At 48.6% G+C, this 27,809-nt stretch overlaps 1 protein-coding gene across 4 annotated transcripts in view; it reads left to right on the top strand.

Annotated features, from left to right (window-relative positions):
- Positions 1–27,809, top strand: part of kif21b (kinesin family member 21B) — a 46,959-nt gene that overhangs the window by 9,433 nt on the left and 9,717 nt on the right. For 2 of the 4 annotated variants that reach the window (XM_023835927.2, XM_023835931.2), the window contains exons 2-29: positions 6,351–6,573; positions 7,079–7,261; positions 8,601–8,750; positions 9,851–9,985; positions 10,230–10,409; positions 10,657–10,772; positions 10,979–11,174; positions 11,397–11,586; positions 11,774–11,837; positions 11,938–12,162; positions 13,366–13,489; positions 13,596–13,734; positions 13,998–14,186; positions 14,743–14,942; positions 15,063–15,170; positions 15,388–15,683; positions 16,001–16,154; positions 16,621–16,818; positions 17,479–17,580; positions 17,824–17,989; positions 19,477–19,537; positions 19,634–19,691; positions 19,943–20,148; positions 20,594–20,668; positions 20,760–20,873; positions 22,908–22,946; positions 26,489–26,625; positions 27,234–27,414. In XM_023835927.2, the coding sequence (XP_023691695.1) occupies positions 6,351–6,573; positions 7,079–7,261; positions 8,601–8,750; positions 9,851–9,985; positions 10,230–10,409; positions 10,657–10,772; positions 10,979–11,174; positions 11,397–11,586; positions 11,774–11,837; positions 11,938–12,162; positions 13,366–13,489; positions 13,596–13,734; positions 13,998–14,186; positions 14,743–14,942; positions 15,063–15,170; positions 15,388–15,683; positions 16,001–16,154; positions 16,621–16,818; positions 17,479–17,580; positions 17,824–17,989; positions 19,477–19,537; positions 19,634–19,691; positions 19,943–20,148; positions 20,594–20,668; positions 20,760–20,873; positions 22,908–22,946; positions 26,489–26,625; positions 27,234–27,414 (4,209 nt within the window). The remainder of the gene's footprint in view (positions 1–6,350; positions 6,574–7,078; positions 7,262–8,600; positions 8,751–9,850; positions 9,986–10,229; positions 10,410–10,656; positions 10,773–10,978; positions 11,175–11,396; positions 11,587–11,773; positions 11,838–11,937; positions 12,163–13,365; positions 13,490–13,595; positions 13,735–13,997; positions 14,187–14,742; positions 14,943–15,062; positions 15,171–15,387; positions 15,684–16,000; positions 16,155–16,620; positions 16,819–17,478; positions 17,581–17,823; positions 17,990–19,476; positions 19,538–19,633; positions 19,692–19,942; positions 20,149–20,593; positions 20,669–20,759; positions 20,874–22,907; positions 22,947–26,488; positions 26,626–27,233; positions 27,415–27,809) is intronic. The other 2 variants (XM_072715625.1, XM_072715626.1) reach the window with 2 other exon arrangements.

The raw sequence follows: 27,809 nt of genomic DNA on the forward strand, positions 1-27,809 counted from the left end.
TGAATGTAAACAATAAATAATATTGCAGAAGTACAACAGGCTGAAATAAGCATAGTGATTGACCATAGTAAGTTGAAGTGACCAGTGGCATTTGGGGAGGGGGGGCATACTGAGTATGTAGTGTGACAGCCGCTGGCTCGGATGCTCCTGGACCTTCCGCCAGGCGGGAGCAGAACAAAGAGCCGGTGGGTGTGGTCCCCCCCCCCCCAGTCTCCGCTGGCTCCTAAATGCCGTATCTGGGCGTGGCGGCGTCAGCGCTGGGGACCGTGCCCGCGTGCCTCCTGTCTGGGCTTTGGCATGGAATAACGAGCCAGACTGCGACATCGTAATTATCACAGGAACGCCGGCAGATGCCATGAGGAGCCGCTTCCAGCCAAGGCCAGTCAGCCAGCCAGACATTACAGCGCTATTCTCCGGTCATTTAAAAGCCTTTCATAAGCAAACTGATGTTTCGTTATTTATTTATGGTTATTGTGTAAGTGATAGGTGGACAGGAGCGATTCGATCAACAGTCGGTTAACTGATTTTTGTGTGATGACCTCACACCGGCGCCTGTTACCATGTTGCTTTGAGAGTCATGCTCCGATGCATTGCTGAACTGGAGCTAATTGTCATTTTTCTGAGCTTAACGAGTCCTTTGCAGTTCCCTACGGAACAGCCTGAGGAGCCCCCCCCAGGCCGATGCAAATCACGTATTGAATATTTAGAGGAACAGTGAGTTCGAGCGGGTCATACATGAGATATTCACTTGGGTTCCATATTCTCACCAGGCCTTGTAACGCACCATTAAACCTGCTCTCCTTACCTGGGGATGGAGATGGGGATGTGGGGGCGGGGGGGGGGGGGGGTGGGCGAGCATGGAGGAACAGAGAAGAGCAAAGAGGAACACAGCCAGCAGGAAAACAGGTTTCCAGTGATACCTGCTCTGTGGCTGCCCACCAAGCCTCACCTACAGCACTGCTGTTGGGAAGCATCCATCCATCCATCCAGCCAGCCAGCATTCCTACCCGCCAGTCCTGGTGCAGCAAAGGCCATGAGCTGGGGGTCACCCTGGGCAGGATGCCAGTCCATCCAGCACGCGCTCTCACACGCAGTCACCGAACCATGGTTTTGGTCTGGGGTGGGAATTAGAGCACATGGAGGAAGCCCGATCAGACACGAGGAGACCTTCACGCACAAAGCTGAGGGTGCAAATGAAAGCCAGACCGCAGGGGCTGAGAGGCAGCAGTGTTAGCCTGGAGCTGCCCTCACTCTAGGTAAGCAGAAATCAGCCACCGCACCTCTGAGGTCCTGGTACCGGATCCACTTTCAGCAAGCGTGTGGCTAATTGTAGTGATGGCATCGGTAGCCAGCCGGTGGTGCTGACCTTCTGCCCGCGGATGGGTCTTCCAGAGCTTCAGGTACCATCACAGGGTCAGGGAGCCAGCGACAGGATGAGCGCTGGGCAGCAACTGATGAGGCACCAGCATTGGTGATGGGTCGAGGAGAATCAGATTGATGCCCCAAACTGGTAACTTTCAATAAGGTCGGACTGTATCTTTACTGAGACACTGAGATTGGATGGGCGGTTTTATGGAACCACAACATTGCAATTTAGCTTCTTATTGGTCATTGGTGCAAAGAAGTGATTAGATAGATAGATAGATAGATAGATAGATAGATAGATAGATAGATGGAAATACAATGGAGTATGTAAGATATAAATAAAAGAAATATCAAAATCTAGACATAAAACAATATATTGGTAAACAGCTCATTAGGTGAGATGACTGCACAAAGGGGCCATGGAATTGAATGAGAAGATGGGTGTGATGAACAGATAAAATAGGTCTGAGGTTTTAGTGTGAGGCCAGTCAAGAGCTGGGGACAGTTATCAGACCCAGGAGAGGCCAGAGTGTTCAGCAGTCGACCAGCCTGGGGATAGAAGCTGTTTTGTGTGTGTTCAAGTGAGAAGTGTCTCCTAAGCAGCTCATATCCTTTGTGTGGGGACTTTGGGCTGACCTGGGCTGGTGGCTGATGGTGGTCAGGTCTCTGTGGAGGGTGCGAAGGCCGTGGTGTGTCTGTGGCTGGAGCTGTGTGTGTGATTGGGGGGCAGGGCCTCACACACATGCCTCACACAGACGACCACACGTGGCGAGCTACAGACGCTCGTCTGCCACCCTGCCTTCCTCAGGAGGATGACTCCAGCAGCCCCCCCCTCCCCCTGCAGAGACCAGCCCATATCTAAGTCCCCCAGGGTCATGCAAAAATGACGAGGCTGACTCATTTCCAAACTGTGTGTCTTCCCATCTGGTAGCCCCGTCCCGTACGGAAGTGACTGATACGTTTTATTTCGATGCTTGAAGCTTCCCAGAGGGCGCAGATAAGAGACGGCTATTTGGGGAAGAAAAAAAGTGGAGAACTGAGTGGACAGTTTTCCTATATTTACCTCTTAAACCTGACCTTAAATTCAGTGAGTAGTGTTTTAGCAAGGTGTCACTTCAAGGCCCCAGGAGAGAAGCTCGGTCGTCCATACACATGCCTGCCTTTGTTGTCCACAGATATGTGAAACCCCCCACGATTTTATTGTGGTGGTGTTCCTATTACACCACCGTTTGTTCTCTGAAGAAATGGCCAAGGACGTGGATCACGCTGTTTCCCGGTGCCTGCTCCTCTCTCCGTAAAAACCTCTCCCCGCAGACATTTAGCCCTCCCCGGAGCGTTTGGCATGGACACAAGCCTGTTTTCCTGAGCAGAGGGACACTTCGCAGGGGCTGGCAGGAAATCCTCTATTTGCCTCTTGCTTTTCCACGCCTCGGGATTGATGATATTTCCTTTTTCGGTTTGTGTCTGTGTACGGGGGTTGGGGAGGGGGGCGGTGGTGTTGGGGTGTTTGATGTGGGGGGTGTAGTTTGCATCAAGCTGGGTCCTGATGGGCTTTCGAGCGATAGGGACGTGATGAAAGGGAAGGCCTAGCGTGTGCATGATGGGAAGCCGGCGAGATTCACAGATAACCTTCCCATGGGTTAGTCTCTGTAGGCCGGGCCTTATGTCTGTCAGCACGGGGCGGAAAAGGTGCCTTCTGGTCCGGTTACTGCCCAATCACCAATCAGCATGTTGATTTTAAAGGCCGGCACATCAACAAAGTCAACAGTACGGCCATTAAGCACCCCTGGAACGGGCTGCTGGAAGTGTTGAAAGGTGTTGGCTTGTTTGACATGTCAAATAGTAACTTCTGTGGAAAGATTCCTTCCTGTTTGTACACACGTGTGAGAGTATCCCCTCTGTGTGCCTGTGAGTGCGTCAGCCAATGATATTTTCCGCTGTGTGTGCATGTGAGTGCATCAGCCAATAAGATTTCCCCCCTTCACCCCTGTTCACCTTGTTGGATGTGAACTGGGTCAAAACAAAGAAAAACCTTCGTTGCAATTCCTGTTCTGGCGATGACAGTTTGCTCTACCCAGGATGGTGACAGGGAGCTAGAGCAGAGCCAGTCAGAGGAAGCCCCCCAGGCTGACCCCTGACTCCACGGGAGGCAGTTTCCTCTGGCACCCCTCCCCCATGACCCACTGAACTGTTTTCTCAGGCACTGGGCGTGGGTGGGAGGTTTGGGCGGGCGGGAGGGGGGGGGGTTACAGTGGAAGAGCGGTTGTAAAAACAGAAGCCAGGCCACTGTTAGCATGCTAGCCGGGTTAAGGGAAAGCGCAGTCTCACCAGGGCCGCTGGCATGCCAGAAAATAAACAACGAGCTAATATCTTTTAATACGGTGCTCACTTTTCAACAAATTCAAACATGACCTTGCAAATGGCCCATAATGTGGGTGGAGTGGATAAATGCAGTAGGGGGACGTTAGCATCTCTCCGGTAACTCGAGAGTGAATTGCCTGAAATGTCTTGTTTTTAATAGCCATTCAGAATGAACAGAGAGATCGCCAAGTCTCCAGAAGAGGGGAGAGATAATATACAGAGAGGCTGTTTTTTGTCCTCTTAGGGCTTATTCGAAACAAACTGGGGCTTTGGAGCTGGTCCCAGTTGAGGTCTCCCATCTAAATGTTGGCTTGTAATTGTCGGGCCTTCACAAGCCACCCTTTGTCTCTCCGGCCAGAGTTGCGACGGGGGATTGGAGGGGATATTTACAGAATTGCACTGGGGTAGTGACGGTGCTCTCGCCTTATTGGGTGATGGGGCATTCTTTGAGGCTGGACACGTTACCATGGCAACCAGCCCAGCTGACCTTTGACTGCCACTCTGGGCCTTCAGAGGACCGGGTGGGCTTGACGACATAAAAAAAAAAAACAATAAAAAAAGTCCCTCTGTCTTGCAGGTTTGGATGGCCCTGCCTTTGCTAGGTACAGTCTCCTTCCTCATAGCTCAGAGTCATGCAGTGAAAGTTGGTCTTAGACTTATTGTTGCATAAATTTTGACTGTCTATTCCATTCTAAAGGTGGGCGCAGGTTCAGGTTAAAGAGATGCTTCAGTCTGTTTTGTGCTCTTTGTCTCCGCTGTGTGTCCCGCCCCCCCTTTAAAGCGAGGGGGTGATGGTCAGTCCAGCCCGCTGTCCACAGTTAAGGCTGAGTAATATTTCATGTTTGCTGTGTCCCATGCCATGTTGTCTCACAGCAGGAGAGAATTTTTTCACCCTAAAAGCAGGTGATTGTCTGAGGACGAATGTCTCTTGTTTGTGCCCTGACCAAAATTCACAGCTTGGTGCCACGATGGGCGGAGCTACGAGTTGCTCGCTGCCATCTTACAGGCCCGTTGAAGCCACAGGGGTCCAAGGGAGGTGCCCCGTCCGGTTCTGCTCCCTCCCAAGCAGCGACCCGGTTTATCCTGTGTGTGGAGTCTCTCAGTCACCGCTGGATGGGATGATTTCCTCTGGACTGGGGGAGTGACTGAGTGACCGTGTAGGCTGGAAATGGTTGTTTTACCTTCAGCTTACATGAAGCAAACTTAACATCCACCCGGGATACATTAGCGATCGGACTCAATGCTGTCCGCCATCCTATGAAGGAACAACTGGGAGGCACCAGCTGCAGTTTAATGGTATACTGGGGGGGGGGGGGGGTTGGGATGGAGTGGGGGTGGGGCACAGCAGAGAGTGACTCTTTGGTAATGGTGGGGGGTCCCTGAGAATGATGGGTGTGGGGCGAGAGCCAATCCCATAAAGCTCCTTCCCATTTAAGGTGCCCTTTGGGCCTTTGACCGGTGCAGAACCACATAGACAGCAGGCCTCCCGCACACTGTCTGTAGTCCTCATTGACTTTCCTTTTGCCTTATTAAGCTCAGTATAATAAATCAAACTTAGCTGCCGTTTACTTACAGTAGTACCAAGTATATAAGCGCAGTATAGTACATCTGTCAATAACATTTATATGTAATAAAAGAGAGACAAATGCGAGTAATATGATTGTGGCTGCTTACATGAGTCAGTCACTCAGTCAAGTTTTCAATCCGGAGGATAATATGATCTGATTGGATAAGACTTTGTGTGTCCTTGGGTTGGGGGTGGGGGGTGTCAGATATTGGTTGTTAAGCCGCTTCCCTCAGACCTGAGTGTGTGTGTTTGAGTATGTGTTTACGCATGTGTTTACACGTGTGATTGGGGGCACAACGGATGCTACATGCCCTTTAGCTAAGCTCCCTTGGGTGTGCTGACCATACTCTTTGTAGGATATTTGAAGCTAAATCAATAAGATGTTTTGATGCATCTAGGTCCGTCTTTTTAAAATCTTCTTTTGAATTCTGTCCTTAAAAATGTTTCAGTACAGCGAAAAGCTGGAGAAAAAGCTGGGGATTTGGGTACCACAACGATTGACCATGTGCGTTTGGGAGTGTTTGTCCTTCTCTCTGATTTTTTTTCTCAGATTAGGATCATGAGTATAGGGCAACCTTGCCAGAAGTACTGTTTTGTATTAGGCTTTCTTGCAAGACAACAGATCTTGTTTGCTAATTTTCTATCATGTGAGCATAAGCCTGATTACCCATAATCAACAAGATAATACTCGTTACAAGGCAACTTGATTTTATTGTGATAGTATAATTATAGTCTAAATAAGTAAATTAAATCAATTTAGATAACTGTGTACCATGTGTATGGGGCTATTTGACACCTAGTGGAAGTCAGTCCAAATGGGTTTTGATTGATTGGTCATTGATATGGTCTCCAGACCCAATACCACAGCTGATGTTAGCAACTGGTATGAGTCTGTTACCGTGTCACACAGCATAGGAAATGATGTCAGCAACTGGGTTAAGTCTCTTACTGTGTCACACAGCTTAGGTAGTGATGTCAGGAACCAGGATGAGTCTGGCGAAATTTGATTGCTTTAGATTGACTATTTTTCAGCAGTTGTGTTGTTCTGTCTTGGCAGGATTCGGCCCCAGATGGCCAAGGAGAAGATTGAGGGTTGCCATGTCTGCACCTCGGTGACACCTGGAGAGCCCCAGGTGCTTCTGGGAAAGGACAAGGCCTTCACCTACGACTTTGTGTTTGACATTGAAGCGCATCAGCAGGAGATCTACTCTAGCTGCGTCCACAAGCTGATTGAGGGCTGCTTCGAGGGTTACAACGCCACCGTCTTCGCTTATGGACAGGTTTGCTTTCTCTGGGGGACTTGGGTGCACATGGGACATGCACATTTTTGAGATGTGAAACGCAAGGTATGATTGGAATGTCTACGTTTTGAAGCCATGGACCATCCAAGAGGGAGCTGTAATAGTCAAGCTGCAATGTCCTGATCAGGAGTTAAATGGATGTGAGTCAGGAGGCAGAGGTGGTCGCTATAGTGATAGGATTCGGTTGCTGATGCTGTGTTTCGCCAGAGGTTGAGGTTCTAATTCTGCGTAGTGCTAAATTATGCTTATGGCTGTCGGAGCGCACCCTGACAAGGCAGCAGGTGTGCATGATTCGTATTGGGGAGCAAGTACATCCAATGTAGCTATTTAAGGCACGTGTTCAGTTTTGCTGTATGAGTCACTTGACTCTTCACTGGAATGGTGTCGCATAACGCTGTAAGGGGTTTCCGGGGGAGGGCCGGGTGGGAGTCACATGGTCCCCTACTGCTCGCTCATGGTGTCCGCTGATGTATCCCGCTCGCAGACCGGCTCAGGGAAGACCTACACCATGGGCACAGGGTTCGATGTCAGTGTTGCCAAAGATGAGCAGGGCATCATCCCGCGGGCGGTACGCCAGCTCTTCCAAGGCATCGAGCGACGGCAGGCAGAGGCCAGGGAGGCTGGCATTCACCCCCCCGAATTCAAAGTCAGCGCACAGTTTCTGGAGGTACGTGGGGGTGAAACAAGATGGGTGTTAACTTCAGGCTCAACTTACATACATGCTACACATATACTACAAGTATACTACATGTATACTACATGTATACTATACTATACTATACTATACATACATAAATACATATATAGAACTTGCTTATACATACACATTTAAATATATTGATAGAGGTGTACCCTTCTCTTGATTTTTGTTGCATAGGTTAGCTGATAAGTTGATAGGGTGTTTAAGAAAATTTGGTTTAAGATTTAAAAATGCGTAGTTTTTATTTAAGCTGATGTTGTTATACATGCCGGACAAACTACTTGGCGATAAGTAGAGCTTGTTTGTTGAACCCTGAGTGTTAAAAGGTTATTTAATGGATAGATTTAATTTCCCTTGAGTGTTCTCACTGGGAACCCGCAAGTCGATGTTTGAGTCTGTGGTGTATTTGGGAGAAGGTGGTTTTAATTAATCAATGATACACAGGCGCTCTCTCTCTCTCTCTCTCTCTCTCTCTGCTGATTACTTAATGAAATGGACTGAGAAACATAAAAACGAAATGTTGGTTTAATGCATCATCACAGATAATTTATACAGTGCGACGGTCATCAATGTAAATCGGATGATGGGCTGATTGAATCAGGTGATGGCTAATGAGTGAGATTCAGCCAAAGGCTGTTCACTTTACGTCCAGTGACCACCACTCAAACCATGCATTTGCTTGCCCCCCTCCCATTATTTCAATAAAATTTAATTCAATATTAAATAAATGCACACCTTTTGTAGGAAATGCTGAAGCGGCATGTTCTCCTACCTTAGCTAGCTAGCTATGCTCTTCTGACTCTGCTCAATAGCTATATATTTTGTTTTTGGAACAACAAGCTCACCCCTCCTCTCGTCGTCCAATCACGTTAACCTAAAAGGAGGCGGGGTTAGTGATTTGCGTTGCCCATGCCCCGAGGTCTGGAGAGAGGTACTCAGAGTGCTCCCTGCACAGCCACCATTAAGGAGCAATAATTACCTCAATTTTTCCAAGCCTTCTTAGCCACTGTGAATTAGCGTCTCAGGGGAACGACTGTGGTCCATTACAGGCTGTCAGGGGAGCCTCTTCCAGGCAGGCCTACAGCTTGATTGTTTGGTTCAGTCGTCTTTCTTCTTGGCTGCTGCCTCCATCCTCAAACCTGTGATTGTTTCTACAGCTGTTTCCATATTTTTTTGGTCCCAGTGATCTTGGGCTGGCAGCCGGGGTGGTCCAACCCCAGGATCTAGACCAAATCAGAACCTCATGTCTGTGTCGGGGATGTCATCTCCTTGAGTAAATGTACAAGCGTTTGTACGTCTCCCCCAGCTGTACAACGAGGAGATCCTGGACCTGTTCGACACCACCCGTGACCCCGATGCGCGGGGCAGGAAGTCCAACATCCGAATTCATGAGGACGCCAATGGTGGCATCTACACAACTGGGGTGACTTCCCAGCTGGTCACCTCTGAGGAGGAGGTGAGAACTTTCCCTCAGACCTTTTCCTGAGTTTCTTATTTCAAGGCTGAGTAATAAATCCAGTCCAGACTGACCATCAATGAGCACAGCAACACAGCACAACTTCATATATGAGAGTCTGAAGTACAGTAACGTCAAAGTCTTAGCTACCCTGTATAAGAACCATTAGCTGATACTTTGGTTTTGCTTGTAATTCTGCCTTATATGCTGCCTAATTTTTTGGTTAATATCTTCAGTGATCAATACTGTCTTGTGAAGGCTCGCACTGTGTGTCTCGCTAAGGGTGATTTGGCGCTGGGTCAGCATTGATTTAAAACCTGGGGAATGGAAAGCTGAGAATGACTTAGCATGTTTTCATGTCTTCTCCTTTATGGTGCTGCAATATGGATTAATCAAACAGGGGTCAAGCTGATTGATTTACAGGCAGCCGCCATAAATACGCGCAGTGTGTGTTCGTATTGACATTGGAGAAAACAGGGAGAGTTTCTGAAGCGTGTGTATTCTAGACCCGATGGCACGGTGGTTCAGTGGGCAAGTGACTGGGTCACACCTCCGGGATTGGGCAATCGCGGCGTGTGTGTGGTGGTTATTCTCTCAAGTCGTGTGGGCTGCCTACTGGAACCCCTCTTTTTGCTCGCAGTCCTTAGATATTAGCGGTTAGGCTAATTGGCCTTTTTAGCTTGCCAACAATGTGTGTGCCCTATGATGTTTCTAAATTATTCTGTATAAACGGTGCAGTAATGTATTACAACACACCCATGTAATGTGCCTTGGGGCGAAAGGCGCTACATGAAAATATACTGAATTGAATTGAATGATAGACTGGACTGGCCTACCTACTGCCCTGCCCTGTCCTTTCTGAGACAGGCCTTCTGTGTCCCTGTACTAGGTAACTAGGTAAATCATGAAGCATAGGTGTTGTCCTCCACTTCGGATAGAGGTAGTTTTTGGGGTTACGGTCATTTTCGGTGGGATTTGTGCTTAAGTCATTCAACCCAAGACCTGGCTATATGGTACCGTTGTGCTTCTGTTCATGGTTTCCCATGGTTCTGCTGCATGCCGTAATCTGCCACGTGCCGGTTCTCCTTGGCCGTCCGCAGCTGCTGCAGTGCCTGAAGCTGGGGGCCCTCTCGCGCACCACGGCCAGCACGCAGATGAACGCCCAGAGCTCACGCTCCCATGCCATCTTCACCATCCACCTCTGCCAGATGCGGCTGTGCCAGGCCAACCAGCTGGTAGGGCTACTGACGTGACCAAAAAAGCGAGTCTCATCGTCGCCCTCTTTGAGTCTCTGCTTCTGTCCCCCATCCCGCTATTAGCTCAAAAACGCCGATTTTTCAAACAATTAAAACAATTAAAACAATTCTGTTTAATTGATGATGGGTAGTGAAGCACCCAAGATGTTTTGGGTAGTTAAACTCAGCACTATACAAAACAACAACTTTAGCCTCTAACTTAATAATCGTTCTTTTTCCCCAGATGAATGGCGACATGAGTGAGGAAATGGAAGATGTGTCTCAGAGGTCCATCACACAGCCTGAGTACGAGACGCTGACGGCAAAGTTTCACTTCGTGGACCTGGCTGGTTCGGAGCGGCTGAAGCGTACCGGCGCCACGGGCGAGCGAGCCCGTGAGGGCATCTCCATCAACTGCGGACTGGTACTGATGCTGTAGTTGTCAGAGGCAACTGCCTCGTATGCTAGCCTCACAATGCTTGTTTATAGCCTTGGGATCAATAAAGTCTGTCTGTCTGACTGTCTGTATCTATTGATCTATCTAAACTAGAAGAATGTGAAATCATGAACTGCCTGCCTCTGAATGGCTAACAGCTAACCTTCATTGATGGTCCGTAGTGCATGCTTTTAGTCGCCCATTAAAGGTAATTGTGTTTATGTGTGTTTGGCAGCTGGCCCTGGGCAACGTTATCAGTGCCCTGGGAGATCAGAGTAAGAAGAGCAGCCACGTGCCTTATCGCGACTCCAAACTTACCCGGTTGCTGCAGGATTCACTTGGGGGAAACAGGTGAGGCAGCGTCCATGTGGGGTGCATGGCACAGCTAGTTATTACGGGCTGCTCACCAAGGGTTTAGGTTTGCTTTCTACATTGGGACCAGATCAAACCTGAACCCGCCGCCCTAAACAGACATGGTACTCCCACCGCATTGGTCGGGACATACTCACCCACGCCCTAGCCGCTTACTAACCACTCCCCCCACATTCCGATCCCAGTCGAACCCTGATGATCGCCTGCATCAGCCCATCCGACCGGGATTTCATGGAGACCCTCAACACGCTCAAGTACGCCAACCGCGCCCGAAACATCAAGAACAAGGTGGTGGTGAACCAGGACAAGACGAGCCAGCAGATCAGTGCCCTGCGTGCCGAGATTGCCCGTCTGCAGATGGAGCTCATGGAGTACAAAGCGGTGAGGGACCCGCGTGGCACCAGCCGAGGAGCAGCCCGTGGGACAACCATGGCTTTCAAGATTCATTCGCTAACGTTGATGCTGCTTTCAGAAATTTTGCCTTCAGTTTCTGCTTTTCTTTGTGAAGAATGTTTCTTGTCATGGTTGCTGAGTATTTGGTTTAGTATGATGCCTGAATGGTGGAATGAAGGGGTGGTCATTGCTCTCTGGTTCCCCCTACAGGGCAAGCGTGTAGTTGGTGAAGATGGAGCAGAGGGCTTCAGCGACCTCTTCCAGGAGAACTCCATGCTACAGAAAGAGAATGCTACCCTGCGGATGAGGGTGAAGGCCATGCAGGAGACCATAGATCACCTTAACAGTCGTGTCACTCAGCTGCTCTCTAGTGAGGTTAATGCCTTGCTGGCAAAGTCAGGTAAGCACCCACTGTTGACAGGTCCTCCTAAGAGTCCTTAGTCTCCCAAAAAACGAATCGTTAATTACAATGCTTCCTCTTTGCATCCCCTTGCCTCTTTGGTTCAGTGTTTGCTCCATTAAGTTGTCAGTATTATTACTCTTTTTTTTAAACTATCCTTTTTACTGTGCTTTTACCGTTGCTGCAGGTAATGGTAATGAGGAGATTGGTACATTAATCCAGAACTACATCAGAGAGATTGAGGAGATCAGGTATGTCCCTCTTTTCGGTTGGATGGAAGATGGTGTTGGAGGCTGTGAGCTTTGATGATGGTTTCTGACCCCCTCTGTGTTCACGTTCCTCCCACCGCAGGTCAAAGCTACTGGAGAGCGAGGCCATGAACGAGTCGCTCCGCCGCAACCTCTCCCGCCTCTCCTCCAGGTCCCAGTACCCAACCCCACAGGGCCCCATCCAGGGCCACCCTCCTGGCTCCTCCCCCTCCATCTCCATGGAGGCCGAGATGACTGATGTGATTCGCCGAGCCAAGCTGGACATCGAGAGGCTGAAAAAGAAGGAGAGGAAGCAGCGGAGGAAGAGGTGAGTCAGCAAGGCAGGACGCTCTCCTGTAATTCTCAGGAAGGCTGCTCATAATCCTGAGAAAAGGTGCTTATAATTACCTCAAATACAGCGGAAAGAATGTAAGTCCCTCTGTGGGCAGAATGAGTAACTCCATGCCCTGGAAGATATCAGAAAATTGTGATTAAGGTGGTAATTCAAGCTATGGTGGAAATGGCAAATGGAGTCTGACCTTGTAATATTTTTGATGTAATTGGGGACAAAACCGTCTGTAGCAGAAATAAAAAGAAACGTTTTTGTGCATTTTAAAATGCTTGACCTTGGGTCAGGGGCATCTCTGCTTGTTCTGTGTCCCGATTCCAGGTAAATAATTTCACTTTTGCTTGCATCTGTCAAGCCATTTTGATCATTGTGGCACTGACTATGTTTAACTAGTGCTGAGTGAGGCGGTCAGTTCATTATCTGAAGATGCATATATAGCTGGTGCTGCATGTCTGGCCCTGCATTTGCCTGCTACACGCAGGATCTGTGACCATCTGCATGGTGGGGGCCCCATTCAGGAGATGCCCCTTCAGTCTCTCTTCTCACAATCAGCCCTTTTGTCTGGGAGGAGGAGACGGTAGCCTGGGATGATTTTTAATGGTGATCTGTAGCTCTTTCCAGACAGAGAAGCATAAACCTGCCTGAGTTTCAAATTAATACCCCAGCCCTGTGCCACCTGGGACCCTGCCAGTCAGGATCTGATGTGCCCAGCTGGCGTGTCGTCAAATGGGTCACTGCGTATCTGACCGGCGTACTCGGGGAAAGAGGACGTGAAAGTTGTGTGATGTGAAACAGCTTCATTGCGGATGATTTGACATTAATAGGTTCTCGGAACTGCCCCATGTAGGGGGTGCTATAGATAGCATGGCTCCAGGGTTATTAGAGATGGACAAGATGAAGGAAGCACACTGTACTGATACTTTGCTAGGAGACGTGCCGCCACCTGATTGAGCAAGTAGTTTGGGGGGTGGGGTGTGTCCTCAGTAAAATAATCACAGCTCCATTGGGCCCTTGACCAAGCATCTGATACCCATATATAAAAATGCCAGAAGTGCGCTGGATAAATGGCTAACCTTGTGCTCGGGGCCCAAGTTGCATTCTCACCTGTGTATGTGTGCATATCCCAGAAGGAGAGCCAGATATACTTGTGTAAATGGCAATTAATGCACCCTTTCATTTCAGTCCTGGGAAGGAGAAGGGACTGAAGAAAAGAGCCAAGATCCAAAATGGGGAGACCATGGAGAACGGGGAGAGGGTAGAACTTCGAGAACACGGAGAGGCTGACTCGGATGGCAATGATGCTGAGGTGGGGGACCTAGCTGAGTTGGCCATCAGTCCTGGAGGTTACCATAAATTAAATTTCTAATCTGTTATTGAGCTTGACATGTTTATTTGCATTTGTCTTCCTTCAGGAGGAAGACCAGGAAGAGAGCGGCTGTGATGAAGAGGAAGAGGAAGAAGAGGGGGAGGAAGAGGAGGGTGGTCGAGAGGAGGAGGAGTTCGAGAGCGATGAGAGCCTGGTTGACTCTGATTCTGACTCAGATGAGAAAGGTTAGAGATTAAGAGAGCAGATGTGAGCCTGATTGGGTGTGATAACTGAATCTTCAATGAAAAGAATTACTGCGGAACCAGTTTCACATAAATATTACTTAAGTCATGTTTGTGCCTCATGTATGTCAGTATCTGTCACACGAGTTGCTGTAATAGTAATTGTAGTTGGACGTTCTGCTATTAGTTTTTTGAGCAAACTTTTGTGCAGAAATACACAATGTGACCTTTGCTGTCTTGGGTCCTTCGTCCTCCTTGATCTCCAGCAGACTTCCAAGCGGACCTGGCAGACCTGATGTGTGAGATAGAGATTAAGCAGAAGCTGATTGATGAGCTGGAGAACAGCCAACGGCGGCTGCTGATGCTGAAGCTGCAGTACGAGGAGAAGCTGATCCTGCTGCAGAACAAGATCCGTGACACTCAGCTGGAGAGGGACCGTGTGCTGCACAACCTCAGTGAGTCCTGCTGCTCAACTTAATCAGCGGTTTATTGTTGGAGTCTAACCCCTGTCACCAATCAGCCTCAACTCCAAATACATCGTGTGTATAATGAAACCCAAATATTATACACATGTAGCTAATGCAAAGTTTTCCTCCTGCATAATCTACCATAGACAGAAGATACTGTAGATGAAGACATTTGCTTAGCCATGAAATCAAATAAGTATTCATTTGGATGCCGCCGTTAGGAGTTTATTTGCATTAAATGGGTATAAACTCATTGTTTACCTAGAGGCTCTGTGTACTGTTGATAACTGAACTACGACTGTGAAAGCTAGTAAGACAGCACTGTCCTTCTCAGTTAATTTGCATCCTTTTCCTCCAGTGGGACTTCCCAAGTCCCTGAAGACCATGATATCGACTGGGCGGAGGTCACATTACATTACACCGATTTAATACTGTCCATTTGAGGCTATAACCAAATTAGCTCTAACCAGAGATTTCAATACGCAGACGGAGGAGTCCCTGTAGCTGCGGCCTTGGTTATTTGGAGCTTATTCTGTCTCTGTAGTGTCCATGGAGAACTATACGGAGGAGAAGGCCAACAAGATCAAGTCGGACTATGAGAAACGGCTGAAGGAGATGAACAGAGACCTGTTGAAGCTGCAGGCGGCCCAGAAGGAGCACGGCCGTCTGCTGAAGAACCAGGGCCGTTACGAGCGCGAGCTGAAGAAGCTGCAGGGCGAGGTGGCCGACATGAAGAAGGCAAAGGTGACTGTCACACGTAGGAAGTGTCTCACCATTTGGCTGGCGGATGGATATTATTCCGGAACTGTGTGGTTTGTCCTAGAGAACTTCTTAGCAGGTTGCTGATTGGTCTCTCCACCACAGGTGGCGCTAATGAAACAGATGAAGGAAGAACAGCAAAGGCAGAGGATGATTGAAGCTAAGCGAAACCGTGAGATTGCGCAGCTCAAGAAAGAACAGAGGCGGCAAGAGGTGAGCTTGAGGCTTCCAGGAAAACAACGGCATGGGGATTAGAGCGGTGTTTTTCAAACCAGTCCTTGGGGACCCCATGACAGGCAGGGAGCTGGGTGGTGGACTGCCTGGAGGGTCCCTGAGGACCCGGTTAAGAAGCAGTGGTTTAGGGAATGTGCTTGGTTTACAGATCCCGCTTCCCTTGTGTCTTTTCCCCCCGTCTCTCTGTGTGATGCAGTACCAGATCCGGGCCCTAGAGTCCCAGAAGCGGCAGCAGGAGCTGGTGCTCCGGAGGAAGACCCAGGAGGTGACAGCGCTGCGCCGGTTGGCCAAACCCATGTCCGAGCGTGTAGCAGGGCGTGTTGGGCGCCGCCTGCAGCCTCTGGACTCGGGTGCCGAGCCGTCCGGCAGCACCGCCTCCTCCGAACTGGAGTGCAACCGCTCCGTCTCCAGCATTGTGCGCCAATGGAACACCAAGCTCAACGGGGACTTGACTGAAGGCGACAGCCCCCTCAGCGCAGCTCGTACTATCAGGTTTGTGCCACGCTTGTGTCTCTCCATCTGGGCTGTGCTGGATACCGCTAAAATGTTATTATTCTCTTTATATTGCTGAAAACTTTCACTGGAGCAGTTGAGGGTAAGGGTATTGAAGAAGGATCTGTGCTTCTGGATGAACATAGGTGTTAGCATTCAGACAGGGTCCAGTGTAGTCTTAATGCCTTGTACCAGGTGTTGCCTCTGTGCCAGACCTGCTCCAGTGTTAGACGCTGAAGCTCAGGTGATGCTGCGTCCAATGGGAAGAACCCTGCAGTGAAATGGAAAGACGACTGACTGCACTGACATCCATGCAGCAGTAGGAAGAAGTTTCCCAGGAAGGTGGTGGGCAGCGGCTTGTCCAAGGCGGCTCGGCAGAAGTGGCAGGCCCTGGAGCGGAGGGTGACGGACATCGTCATGCAGAGGATGACCATTGCCAACGTGGAGGCAGATATGGACCGGCTCATTAAGGTGCGCCCTCTGGTGGCAGCTGGGTGGAAAGGCAGAAAAGCACAGCCATATAACTGCACTGCTTGTTAGAGAAAATCTCTTTGCCACTTGTAGACCATTTTTGGTATCATGTTGTGGTGCCCAACTCTAGTTATTTGCATTTTTATTTTTCATTGTTGCTTTATTGTTTGCTAGTTGCTTTTACCAACCTGCCTGGAGTCTCGAGTGTTAATCTGTAGTTAATTAAAAGTTAAACTCCAAGTTAATTAACTCCAAGTTAATTAAAATTTTTGTTTAAACCTTCCAGGCCAGAGCCTGACATTGCTGTTTTCGTTGAAGCAGTTTAGCCAAGGAGTCTTCCTCAAGGGTTCAACAGAAGGACTCCTCCAGAGATTTAATGGGACTTTATGCCTTAACTGCTTGCCCCCCCGATTCTTAACCATGCCATGTATATCGGCCTGTGGAAATTCTCTTCCTCCCTCTGCAGAAACGCGAGGAACTGTCAGTGCAGCAGGAGGCGCTCCTGCGTCGGCGGGAGAAGCTGCTGGCGGAGTCTCCGGAGGAGGGGGCGCGCCTCCTGCAGGAGATGAACGAGGAAATCGAGGTGTTCAACGCCAACATTGACTACATCAACGACAGCCTGTCTGACTGCCAGGCCACCATCGTACAGATCGAGGAGACCAAGGCAAGGGCACTTGGTGACCGGGCACCTCACATGCTCATGAACCGTGTATCAGATGACCTTCGACCTTTGATAATTTGTCGCTACTCTAACATTCCATTTGCATAATGGACACATATTCAAGGCCGATATTAGCAAAGCTTCCTTTCTGGAACGTGAGAAGCCTTTATCCTTTCAAATAGATGTTTTTTGATGAATTTCTGTGTGAACACTGACGTCAGACTAAAAAACAGGGCTGGGACTTGAACACACATCCTGCTGGTCACACATGAGAACCAGCATGATGCTGACGGCTACTGACAAAGGCTTTGAGTGTGGCAGTGCATTGGACAGGAAGTCGCTGTATGTGGGAAGCACTGCACTGAGGGCAGTGATCTCATGCTATGCTGGGGAACTGCCCCAGCTATGTAACCCATGTGCATATTTCCAAAAATGGTGTAGGTCAATATACAGAAGCGGACAGCATATCAATATGCTTAAATAGTATTGATGACTTTCTCTCTGCATTGCAGTACTTAGTGAAATTATTCATGCAGTAGAAAAGGGAAGTTCTGCACTGTAAGAGGAAGTTTTGCCAAAAGGAAGTGACTGGGCTAGCAGGGTGAGGTTGTCTGCTTGTCGGGGAGGGTCAGGGTCTGACTCGTGGCTGGTTGCGGTATGCAGGACGAGCTGGACTCAGTGGACACCTCTGTGGTCATCAGCTCCTGCTCCTTGGCCGAAGCTCGCCACCTGCTGGACTACTTCCTGAAAGCCTCTATTGAAAAGGTGAGTTCGAATGGATGCAGATTAACTTCAGTTCTTCATTATAGCAAATTTATCTAACTACAGCTAACTACAGCTAATTTATCTGCTGCTGAGTCAAACGGTTAGTGGCTCATGGAATGGTTGATTTGCAGCAGCCCGCCTAATATGGATGGCATAACGGGCCTCGGAGCAGGTTGAGGTTATTGGAAAATGCTTTGGACTGGATATGACCTAGCAAAGGCTACCACCTTGTGGCACTCACAGGGACTGCAGGTGGCTCAGAAGGAGGCACAGATCCGCCTACTGGAGGGCCAACTGCGGCAGACGGACATGATGGGTTCGGCCCACAACCATGTGATCTTGGATGCCCTGAGGGAGAAAGCGGAGTGCATCCCGGAACTGCAAGCCCTTATTCAGAACGTGCAGCAAGGTGGGTGCCATATTTCTCCCCATTTTCTTACCTTCTGTCCATCCCCAGACAGTCCCTACGTTACTTACCGGCCCCTGACCTGGTCCCATGATCCTAGGTGACCTTCCTCTACTTCTGGTCTTTGAATAATCACTCTACGTGGTCAGAGGTGTTATTTCCTCTAACCTGTCTCTGCCCAAGATTATCTGCTAATCCATGACCTGAGACAAGTTGTGAGCATTGGTTGTGGTACAATGACAGGGGTGAGCGTCACTAGTTTGCTGTGTCCCAGCTGAGTTCTCTCACAGGTCGCTGCACCTCCTGATGCAGCTGCTCACCATAAATACTACAACAACTATTCATCCTCCATGCTTTCGTGGTTGACCTCTGCTCTGTGAAAGTTGGTGCTGCCACCTTCTGGCGCCCTACCTAATGCACATGTGTAGTTGACGCCCATGAATTCCCATGATTCCCGCCGGACAAAAACAATGGGCTACCAATGGGCTACACACACACGCTGTCCACAGCCATCCAGCGCAAACCCCTGATCACGCAATTCACGTCACCTCACTCTCTGCGTAACGTATGAGTAGATCAATGAATACTAGTCGTACTGGAGTTTTCTGCAGCCCTTTATGAACAGAGTTAACCTTGGATTGCCATGTGTGGACCAGGACCACGGTTGATCGCCACGCAGCTACAGAACCAAGTTTAAGCTGGATTCAGCCAGTGCATGTGCTGCCTTTCATCACTAATGACATCATAGTTGATGAACCTTATGACATCATGATCGGGATGGTGCAGGCGATCCTGTGACTAAAAGTCATACCCGTTACCGTAACTCCATAGCTCCATGGAACAAATTTGTTCAGTCTAATTAGTATGTCAGCCATTCAGTTATTTAAATATTCAACAGTTAACTCAGAAAGTAATCTATTTAATGATTAATCAGAATTTGTACTGTTTAATTACATTAACATTACTTTTTCAACTGTTTACTCGTACAAGCCCACAAAAATATCAGATTAAATCATGCTCAGAATTTAATCAGGTAATTAGCTGATCAGGAACAGAAACCGGTATGCAGAGGGGAGGGGGGTCCCAAGATGCTATATTTCCAGCCCTGGAGAAGAAATAGTTTCCTAAATCAGGTGGCTTACCACTGAAATGAAATGATTTTGCTGCTTGCACAAGCACATATCCCACCTTGCTATCCTTTGACACACACACAGGTGAGGGCAAAGCCTGGTCTCTGAATGCAGGCTCAGCAATTTATCCAGCACCCCTGAAACGTTTTTTTTTTGTGGTGGGATGGGGGGTGGAGTTAAGGGCTATTCTACCAACTATGGGATTTGAACCAGTGACTTTCTAATCTAACCTGTTGTACCACGTCCCCCCCCCACCATTAGTATTTAAATGTTTACCCATATGTTTAAATGAGAGGTCTGCCCACCCTGTTGGGTATCTAGGATTCATGATGAAAACGCCCAATAACCGTGTCCCTGCAGAGAACGGCTACGCCAGCACTGACGAGGAGGCCTCGGAGTTCAGTCAGGCGTCCGAGGGCAGGTGAGCCTCCGCATCCGGCACGACCGACCTGGGCGGCCCAGCGCCGGCAGAAAAAGCTGGAAAACCGTCATCCCATCTGGTTTCTTTGTCCCACAGTTTCTCCCACTCATTCCAAATGAAGGTGTCGACCAGTCAGGATGACTTCAAGCTCAAGGTAGGGCACAAGGTCCCCCCTCCGTCTGTGTGCATCCAGAACGCCGAGAACTCTCGTTAACGTTGGTGTTCCCGGTCCTGCCCAGCATGATGTAAGATGCCATCAGCCACAGGCAGGGGCTGTTTATTCAGTAGAGTGGGCTTCAGTCGGCTAAATAACTGTAAATCTAATAGTGTGCGTGCTACAGTCTGGAAGTCCGCACTGTGTCTGGAAGCTACCATCCGCCTGATCTCGCGCCCCGCCCTTTGCAGACCGAACCCCGGCTGTCTGCGCAGCTGAAGGCCGTGTCTGCAGAGCATCTGGGGCCCATGCTGGACGTGGGCAGCAAGAACATCACCAAGTCACTGGCTTCCCTAACGGAGATCCAGGAGAACGGCCTTGCGTTCTTGCCGAGAGACTCCTACTACCGGGACAGGGTCTCTCGCACCATCAGCCTGCCTGTCCGCGGACATACATTGTGAGTTAGCACCAGGGTGTCCATATTTACCGTGCTGCTTGTAAGCCAATGGCAGGGCCTGCACTTTAACGTCAATCAATTAATGCAGAGTGTCGTGGCTTTCCATGACCTGCATATGTAGTACAAAAATTTCTCAGTGGTAAAGCTGTTGGTTGAACTTCTGGATCTGACAGGATGGGGTGCGTCAGATTCAATAAGTTTAGCCTTTTCCATTTTTCCTGATGTGATCAGCGTCAAAGGTCGAAAAGGTGCGGCTGGAAAGTATGTCGTTTTTTTTTTGGAAATTATCCAACCCCTCCCCCAAACCCGCAGCACTCTGTGACCTGGAACCTGCACTAAGTTTAGTCACTGCATGTAACACTGCATCTTGCATGAGGCCGTCTAAGTAAGTACACAGACCACCCGTTTTAACCCCCACAGTGAGACTTGTCTGCCCCTTTTGCAGTCCCAGGCAATCCCGGGGCCCGGATACATCTCCGCTGATGCGCAGGAAGTCATATGACCGGGGGCAGCCATACAGGTAGCCCCAGTGTGTGGGGAGAACTGTTGCTCAACTGACGGAAAATCTGATTGGCCGAGCAGGTAATCTCCACGCCCCCTTTTGCCCTCAGGCCCCCGGAAACAGGCTATACCCCACCATCCTCCCCGCCACTTCGCCCTCGGAACGACCGCAATGTTTTCTCCCGCCTGACCAGCAACCAAAGTCAAGGCTCGGCGCTGGACAAGTAAGCCGACACCCGCCATGCCTGTGTATACTGCTACTGTCTGCCCCGTGCAAACACCACTGCAGTGTTCTGTTCCTGTCAGCAGGGGATGCTGTTGCTCCTTGCTGAACAAATCGCACAATGAGCATGCTTTTTGTAGTGATATCTGTGGAGAACACCATTTGTGGTTTTAATGACTTTAATGATCATTTGTTTCCTCTCATTATTTCACCAGATAAGCATGTCAGAGTTTTAGGATTGGTTCATGCTCTTCTATGTACTCAACTGGGTCGGTTTTGTTGTGTATCCTATGTGCTTTGTTCATCGTTATTAATTCAGACTCTTGCGTAGAACTCTCACTTGCATCAGCGGAATCTGACGCCCCATGTGACCAGACGGTTGTTACGTAGAAGCGTGATGTTTGTAATTTTGCTAATGGGTGTCAGCAGGCTTATTCAACGAGATATCACTCTGTGTTTTAATTACATATATAACACTTGGAATAAGGGTTTTGGGGGTTTGGGAAATATCACAGTGTCCCAAATGATGCTCCATAGACTATGACAGATTTAAAATGCCTTGCGTCAGGGTTTTAGACCTGATATCTGCACAATAAAACCTATACTGCCACACATCTGGCCCTGGGATTTTGGGAATAAGTAACTTCTGTGAGGCCAGATCGCAGATAACGTAGGTCTCACCACAGTAACTGCCACTGCAGTCATAAGGAGAGCACAGACAAAAGCTGTCTGTTTATGCTCTTCATCACCCAATAGAGAATTACCCACTAAACAGCAGGTGCTGGAGTTTGTGATCTGAATGACTTACCACCCCAATTACCTTTTATGGCCGTTAGGGAGGGCTGCCTTTTTGCCCCCCGTTGTGAATTTTTGCTCTTTCACTCAGAACTGCCAGGAGGTTAATTCCCCACCCTGTTTGTTACTTGGCTTTTCCTTTGATGGTGCTGTACTGGGGTGAAGAGCTCAGTATGAACTTTTCCAGCTTAAGTCAGCACAAAGAACTTTGTCAAGGGAAATTAGCAAACAGAGTGCTGAGCACTGGTGCGGAGCAGGTCTCGGGGGGTCCGGGACCCTGGGGCTTCCATTTCCACCCCAGGCAGGAAGCGGAGCGCGGCCTCTTGCTGGGAGAGGGAACGGCCTTGTACCTGGCTCCCCCGCAGGCCCCAGCCAATCAGCTCACTTTTAACAGTTGTGACGAGTGTGATCACAGAAGGAACACGAGAAGGGGGGAAGAGTGAGCTCAGTGGTGACAGGACTACAATCTCAAACTTCATTCCCTAGAAAACACCAGCTCCTAACTTCATTTTCCAGTAGAATATCTAGGAAGACGGCAAAGGATTGGCGCCCCATCCTGGGTCATTCCCTGCCTTAGGCTCCGGACTCCCACAGCCCTGCATAGTGTAAGCGGCATAGAAGATAAATGTATTAATAAATATCTATAAAGTTAGGTATGGAAGAGGTGGCAATGTATCGATGGCCAATCATATCAGCCTGGATCCCAAACCTCTAAGAGAGGCCTTAATTAGGGTCCTAATTCCCCCAGCATTAATCACAGAGCAGGATTAACCAAGTGGCTTCTATTTTATTTTAGTATTCCCTTAACGTGGTGTTTCAAGCACAACTTTAGATTGACCCAGTTTAAGCGATTACTGCTATTGCATTGGCGTCATTTCGCAGGTGGAATTGTGGGGACGAATGCAGATTGTTAGCAGAGGAATAATCGTCTCATGTTTTACCAGTTTGGCAAAATGTTGGGTTAGATTCACATTCAGATTTCACACCCATGAAATGTATAGATTGGTAAGTCACCGTCTGCAGGGCAGAATAGTTACACAGAGGCTCCTGTAATGTTCAGTCTTAACTATCTTTCTAAACTTGGCATCCTCTTTCCTGCTAACCTGGTCTACCTTCCTCGTCTGCTGCCTGCAATCGAGACTGCCATTTTCCTTACCCTTGCCCACCCATCTCTTCGAGTACCCCCCCCCCCCCCCCGTTCCCTCCCGCCCCCCTAACCCTGCTGCTGTTCTGTCTTTAGGTCGGATGACAGCGACTCCTCTCTCTCGGAGGTGCTCAGGTAGAGATCTCTCAGTCTCTGTCATTCTCTCGCCTGGTTCGTCAGCTTTAGGCCCCGCCCTTATGGGGGAGGGGCTTCTGTGTATGCATGTTTAACCTGTGTGGTTACCCTCACCCCATCTTTCTTCTGTGTGTGCTGTGTTCCTCAAACAGAATGAACCTTGAAAGCCTTTAAGCTGACATCAGCGACACATAAAACCCAAGCCGCATTTGAAAATGGAAGGCTGGTGCAAATGTAATAACACCTGGTCACCACTAGATGGCTATGGATTAAGTTGCATAAATTTCACGGATCTGGATCGTACTATTTTCTGTCGATTGCCTTTCATTCTGCTATAAGAAGATAAAATCTAGAACAGAAGATAACATTTAGATTTTATTCTGATTTCGACTGCAATACTTATAATTTAGCAGACAATTCTGGGAATATTATCAGCTGTGTGCCGTACCACGCACTCCCTGGTTTGGTAACTCAGAGTTGGTATCCAACCCTGTTCCCCATGGCAGTTATACTGATACTGCTGTTGTGTCTCTGTGCTTCTTTTGCATAGGAATTCCCGTGAAATATTACCAATTAGCAGGTAGCAGGCACCAAACACACCATCAGTCAGGGTTACAGCTACACGCTGCTAACCTTCTGTCTGTCAGCTTCAGCCGTGGTGTAGCTGAAGCTCTCCACAGCCCAGGCTTGTCATGTGACTTTCAGGTGATTCATTCATATGAGTCCCCCCATCCCACTCCTACCCATTTTCTTTGAAGCACAAAAAGCTGCCACATTTGCCCCACTCTCCCCCCACCCCCATCAAAATGAGATCAAGGCTTTTCTTCAATCCTGGCCGCTGGGGGGACAGGGTGTGAATCTGGCGGTCCCGTGTGTGTCCGCACAGGCCTCCACGTTTCTCTGCGGGTGGGCGGAGCCACCACGCATCTTGCTTTTGGTTAAAATGCTGCATGACACTTTAGTTTTCTGCTCTTTCTTTGTGAATTGGGGTTCAGATCTCTGCAGTGCCCTGGCTGTCGCTGTCTCTATGGCTTTATTTTCACTCCATTTTTGGGCTCTGGGAGATATGCATGCCGCTTCTTTTTGCACTGGGGTTCCAATTTGAGGGTGGGGCGTGCTTTGTGAGAGTACATGTCGGCAGGTTGACTATGGGGGTGCTGTGAACTGCAGGAGGGGTTCCACCACATGCTGGTGCCATTTCCCCATTTTGCACTAGCACGTTCTCCTGCGGGTAAGTGAGCCTTCCTGTACGGCTTTTGTGGAATTCTGGGTAATGCTCCTGCTTTGGGGAGGCGCACACTCAGGAAAAAAATGTGACCAGCCCCTGCGATGATCCCAGGAAGTATGCATTAAATATGTGGAGATCCAACCTGGCGTTTCTGCTCGCTGATATGTGGAACACCAGATCTCATTAAAACTTCTTCTAAGAGGTCTCTCACCCGTGCTGTTTCTGCTGGAAACTATTCCAGCGAATCCTCAAATTCCATTTCTATTTCAGTCAACTGCAAGAGAAGTACTCTTGGCTACTTGAAATGGAACTTTAATTAAAGGAGCTGGGCAGGAGCACTGGGCCACAGCTCAGGGGGAGATTTTGTGATATCAGTAACTACGTTGATGTCATGCAGACATCATGTAGCCCCCTGTCCTGAGGAATGGACTATTCCATTCTGTCTGTTAGCCACTCCTACCAGAATTCTTCTCTTCTAAGGTGTCCTGTATTGATTTACGTGTAACTACCTGCCCCCTCTTCCTGGGCATTCCCTCTGCTCCTCTGTGGTCTGCTGGCTGGGTACACTGGATCTTGCTGCTGCTGGCCTATTAGGACCTCTTTGGCCCACAGAGACCAATTTTAGTCTGTTCTGCTTTTGTTTTGCTCTGCTGGTTCCTTCTCTACCCGCAAGGCTGTCTGCTGGGGGACCACCATGTTATTTCTGATGGAGGATGAGGAAAAAACACTTTTTTTTTCTTGCTAAGTTGTAGAGAATTTTTAAAGGCAATTTCAAGGAATTTCCTGGGGCAAATGGTAATGGATGTGGGTTTTTTTTTGGGTGTGGGGGGGGGGGGATCACAGAACAACAACTAAACCAGGGTAATGTTAAATAAAACGGTAATAGCATCTCCACCTGCCTGAAAGTAGGCTATTCCCGGTGGGTCATTCTGACAAAGCGTCCTTTCCTGCTTCACCACCAGAGGGCACTATGTAACCACTGTGCATAAACTAAAAACAGACTTGTTCATTTTCCTTTTAAAACCTAGGGAATAGAAACAGAAGTGAAAGAGGTGAACAAACGCCTGCATACAGTATGCAAGTTTATTGTTTTATGACTTTGGGGTATGGAGACCAGCCCAGTGATCGTCTCCCCCGCTCATGTGAATTATTACAGAATACATCAGAAGCAAGTCTGTGCATTCAGTAGCATTTCCCATGATGAGAATTCAGTAGGTTAGACGTCTGCTTCTTTTGATGCTTTTCCCGTCAGGATTTCTCAAAGGAATCGCTGACCTCGCTACAGTCATATGCTGTGGGTGGCGTTTTATGGCGTGCTCTTTAAACGTGTAATCAGTTACCCCGTTCTGGGGTGGAGATCATCCCGAGGAGCCCCGGGGAGTTGGAGGTGCGGGAGGCTCTCTGGGTTTAATTGATGATACGCCTGTTTCTGTACGATCGTTTGAGCTCCGTTGCATTGGCGTCGCGGAACGCTGGGGCCCCGCGCACGAGAGAGAAACACACCAGTCATTCGTGCGGAGACTTTTTATTATTCTCTTCTTTAGAATGTTTGCCAGGAAAATAAATAAGCGTCGTTCTCAAAGCTCTGGGTTTGGTTTTATTTTGACAGTAATGACCGCAGCTGGCCAGGCGCAACCACGCTGCGCGGGCGTGATCGTTTTATAGCCGTAATTTTATCGTGGTCACAGCAAATTACAGCACCAGGGTTCACTTCGTATTTGGGATTACTGCAAACCGAGGGCCTGAACTTGTTGAAGTTTGGCTCGCATTAACACAGGTTCCCCCGTATATAAACGTTGCCCCGGCTTTATCAAATTAATTCAAGAACTGAAACCACTTCAAATAGCCAGGCTGTCACCCTCCTTAAGCTGCACGGTCCAGTAAACCCTTCGCCAGCCCTTCGACTCCGACTTGTTGCATTTATTCGGCTGGTTCCCCTCTGCTGGAATGACCTGTCAGGTTTGTCGACCGTAAATCCGATTATAATTATTCTGTGATTTGTGGTATTTTTTTAGCCAGGCACACTTATGGACCCTAGGTCGATGTTAGAGACAAAGGTGTGATGTTCAATGCAGATAATAGTATGAGCCATTCCAATAACATAACCATTACATGATTATTAACTAAGGCTTGGAAAGCTGGCTGGACTATGATACAGCAGTGGTACATAGAGAATCTATATGATAGTCTTTGCAGGATATGTGATCTCAGGTGTATCACTTGGCTCACATTATTCTGAGACCTAATAAGGATCTCTGAGGTGGTTCCACTTACTTCGATTGGAGGAGCCAATGATTATGTGTGTTCCTGACAGGGGGGTGATCAGCCCCATGGGGGGTGTGAAGGGTGGCAGGACAGCCCCCCTGCAGTGCGTGTCGGTGGCTGAGGGACACTCCAAACCTGTGCTGTGCCTGGATGCCACAGATGAGCTGCTCTTCACTGGATCTAAAGGTAGTTGCAGAGTCATTTAACTGTGCACTGGAACAATTTCACAAATAGCACCAGTACCACTATTAATGTATATGTGGGGACAGTCAGGGCTTAACTGGGATTAAAATCTGTGTGTGTATACACACACACACACACACACACACACACACACACACACACATATATATATAATCTGTAGAACACACCCCAAACCTTTTGTATATGTAAAGAAATGGGCCCAAAACTGGCCACTCTGGCTTACAGATCATTCTGCTGGCACTCAGGATGGTGTATTTGGCCTTGACCCTAGAGAGTCCAAATCAGTGTCAGCTTTTTTTTTTTTTTGCCTGGGCCACTATGTGCCTGAGGAATTTGCTGTGGTGAATTGATTACGGAGAAGACAGTTGACAAATACCAAGACACTACACTACACTACATTACTATAAGGGGATGTACTATATACAAAGAGCCAGACTATGCAATATACTGTACGCTATACAATGTATAATGCAGTATATACAGTATGCAATATGCCGCAGGTTATATAGCCTTTGTAGACTTGTTGTTCTCGTTGCTGTTATCTGTTTATATTTATTTCCGTGAGTTTATCCACTTTGTTCCCTTTGCAGACCGAACTTGTAAGATGTGGAACTTGGTGACTGGCCAGGAGATTGTCACGCTGAAGGGCCACCCCAACAACGTGGTGTCCGTGAAGTACTGCAGCAACACATGCCTGGTGTTCACCGTCTCCACCTCCTACATCAAAGTGTGGGACATCCGCGACTCCGCCCGCTGCGTGCGCACGTTCACGTGAGTGCACTTCCCAATGGCCGCTTACCGGCTTGCCTTCGGAAGCCTTCCGACGCATCGAGAAAAACTGCCCCAATTATTGTGATTTTTCTAGTACTGGATTCTTTTAGATCTTCAGATAAAATATATTATTGGAGGGAACCTGACTCGGATAGGACATGGTTTTTAGTTATTTCGTTTATATGATGAGGGCCATTATCCAACAGCCGTCGTCTCTGTGTGGGGAAAAAAGTAATTATATAAATCAGCTGAGTGAAAGGGGTAGAGTCAGCTGATTGAAGCCAACTAGGCTTCATTACAGACAGCCCTGATCATTGTTTTATTTTGGCCCCTGCCATAAGAGTAAAGGTACCAGTACAAATTGGAAGAAGCACATCAAGGCATGATCAAAGGCA

The sequence above is a fragment of the Paramormyrops kingsleyae genome, chromosome 8 (genome assembly GCF_048594095.1).
Source record: "Paramormyrops kingsleyae isolate MSU_618 chromosome 8, PKINGS_0.4, whole genome shotgun sequence".
In the NCBI taxonomy this organism is placed as follows: Eukaryota; Metazoa; Chordata; class Actinopteri; order Osteoglossiformes; family Mormyridae; genus Paramormyrops; species Paramormyrops kingsleyae.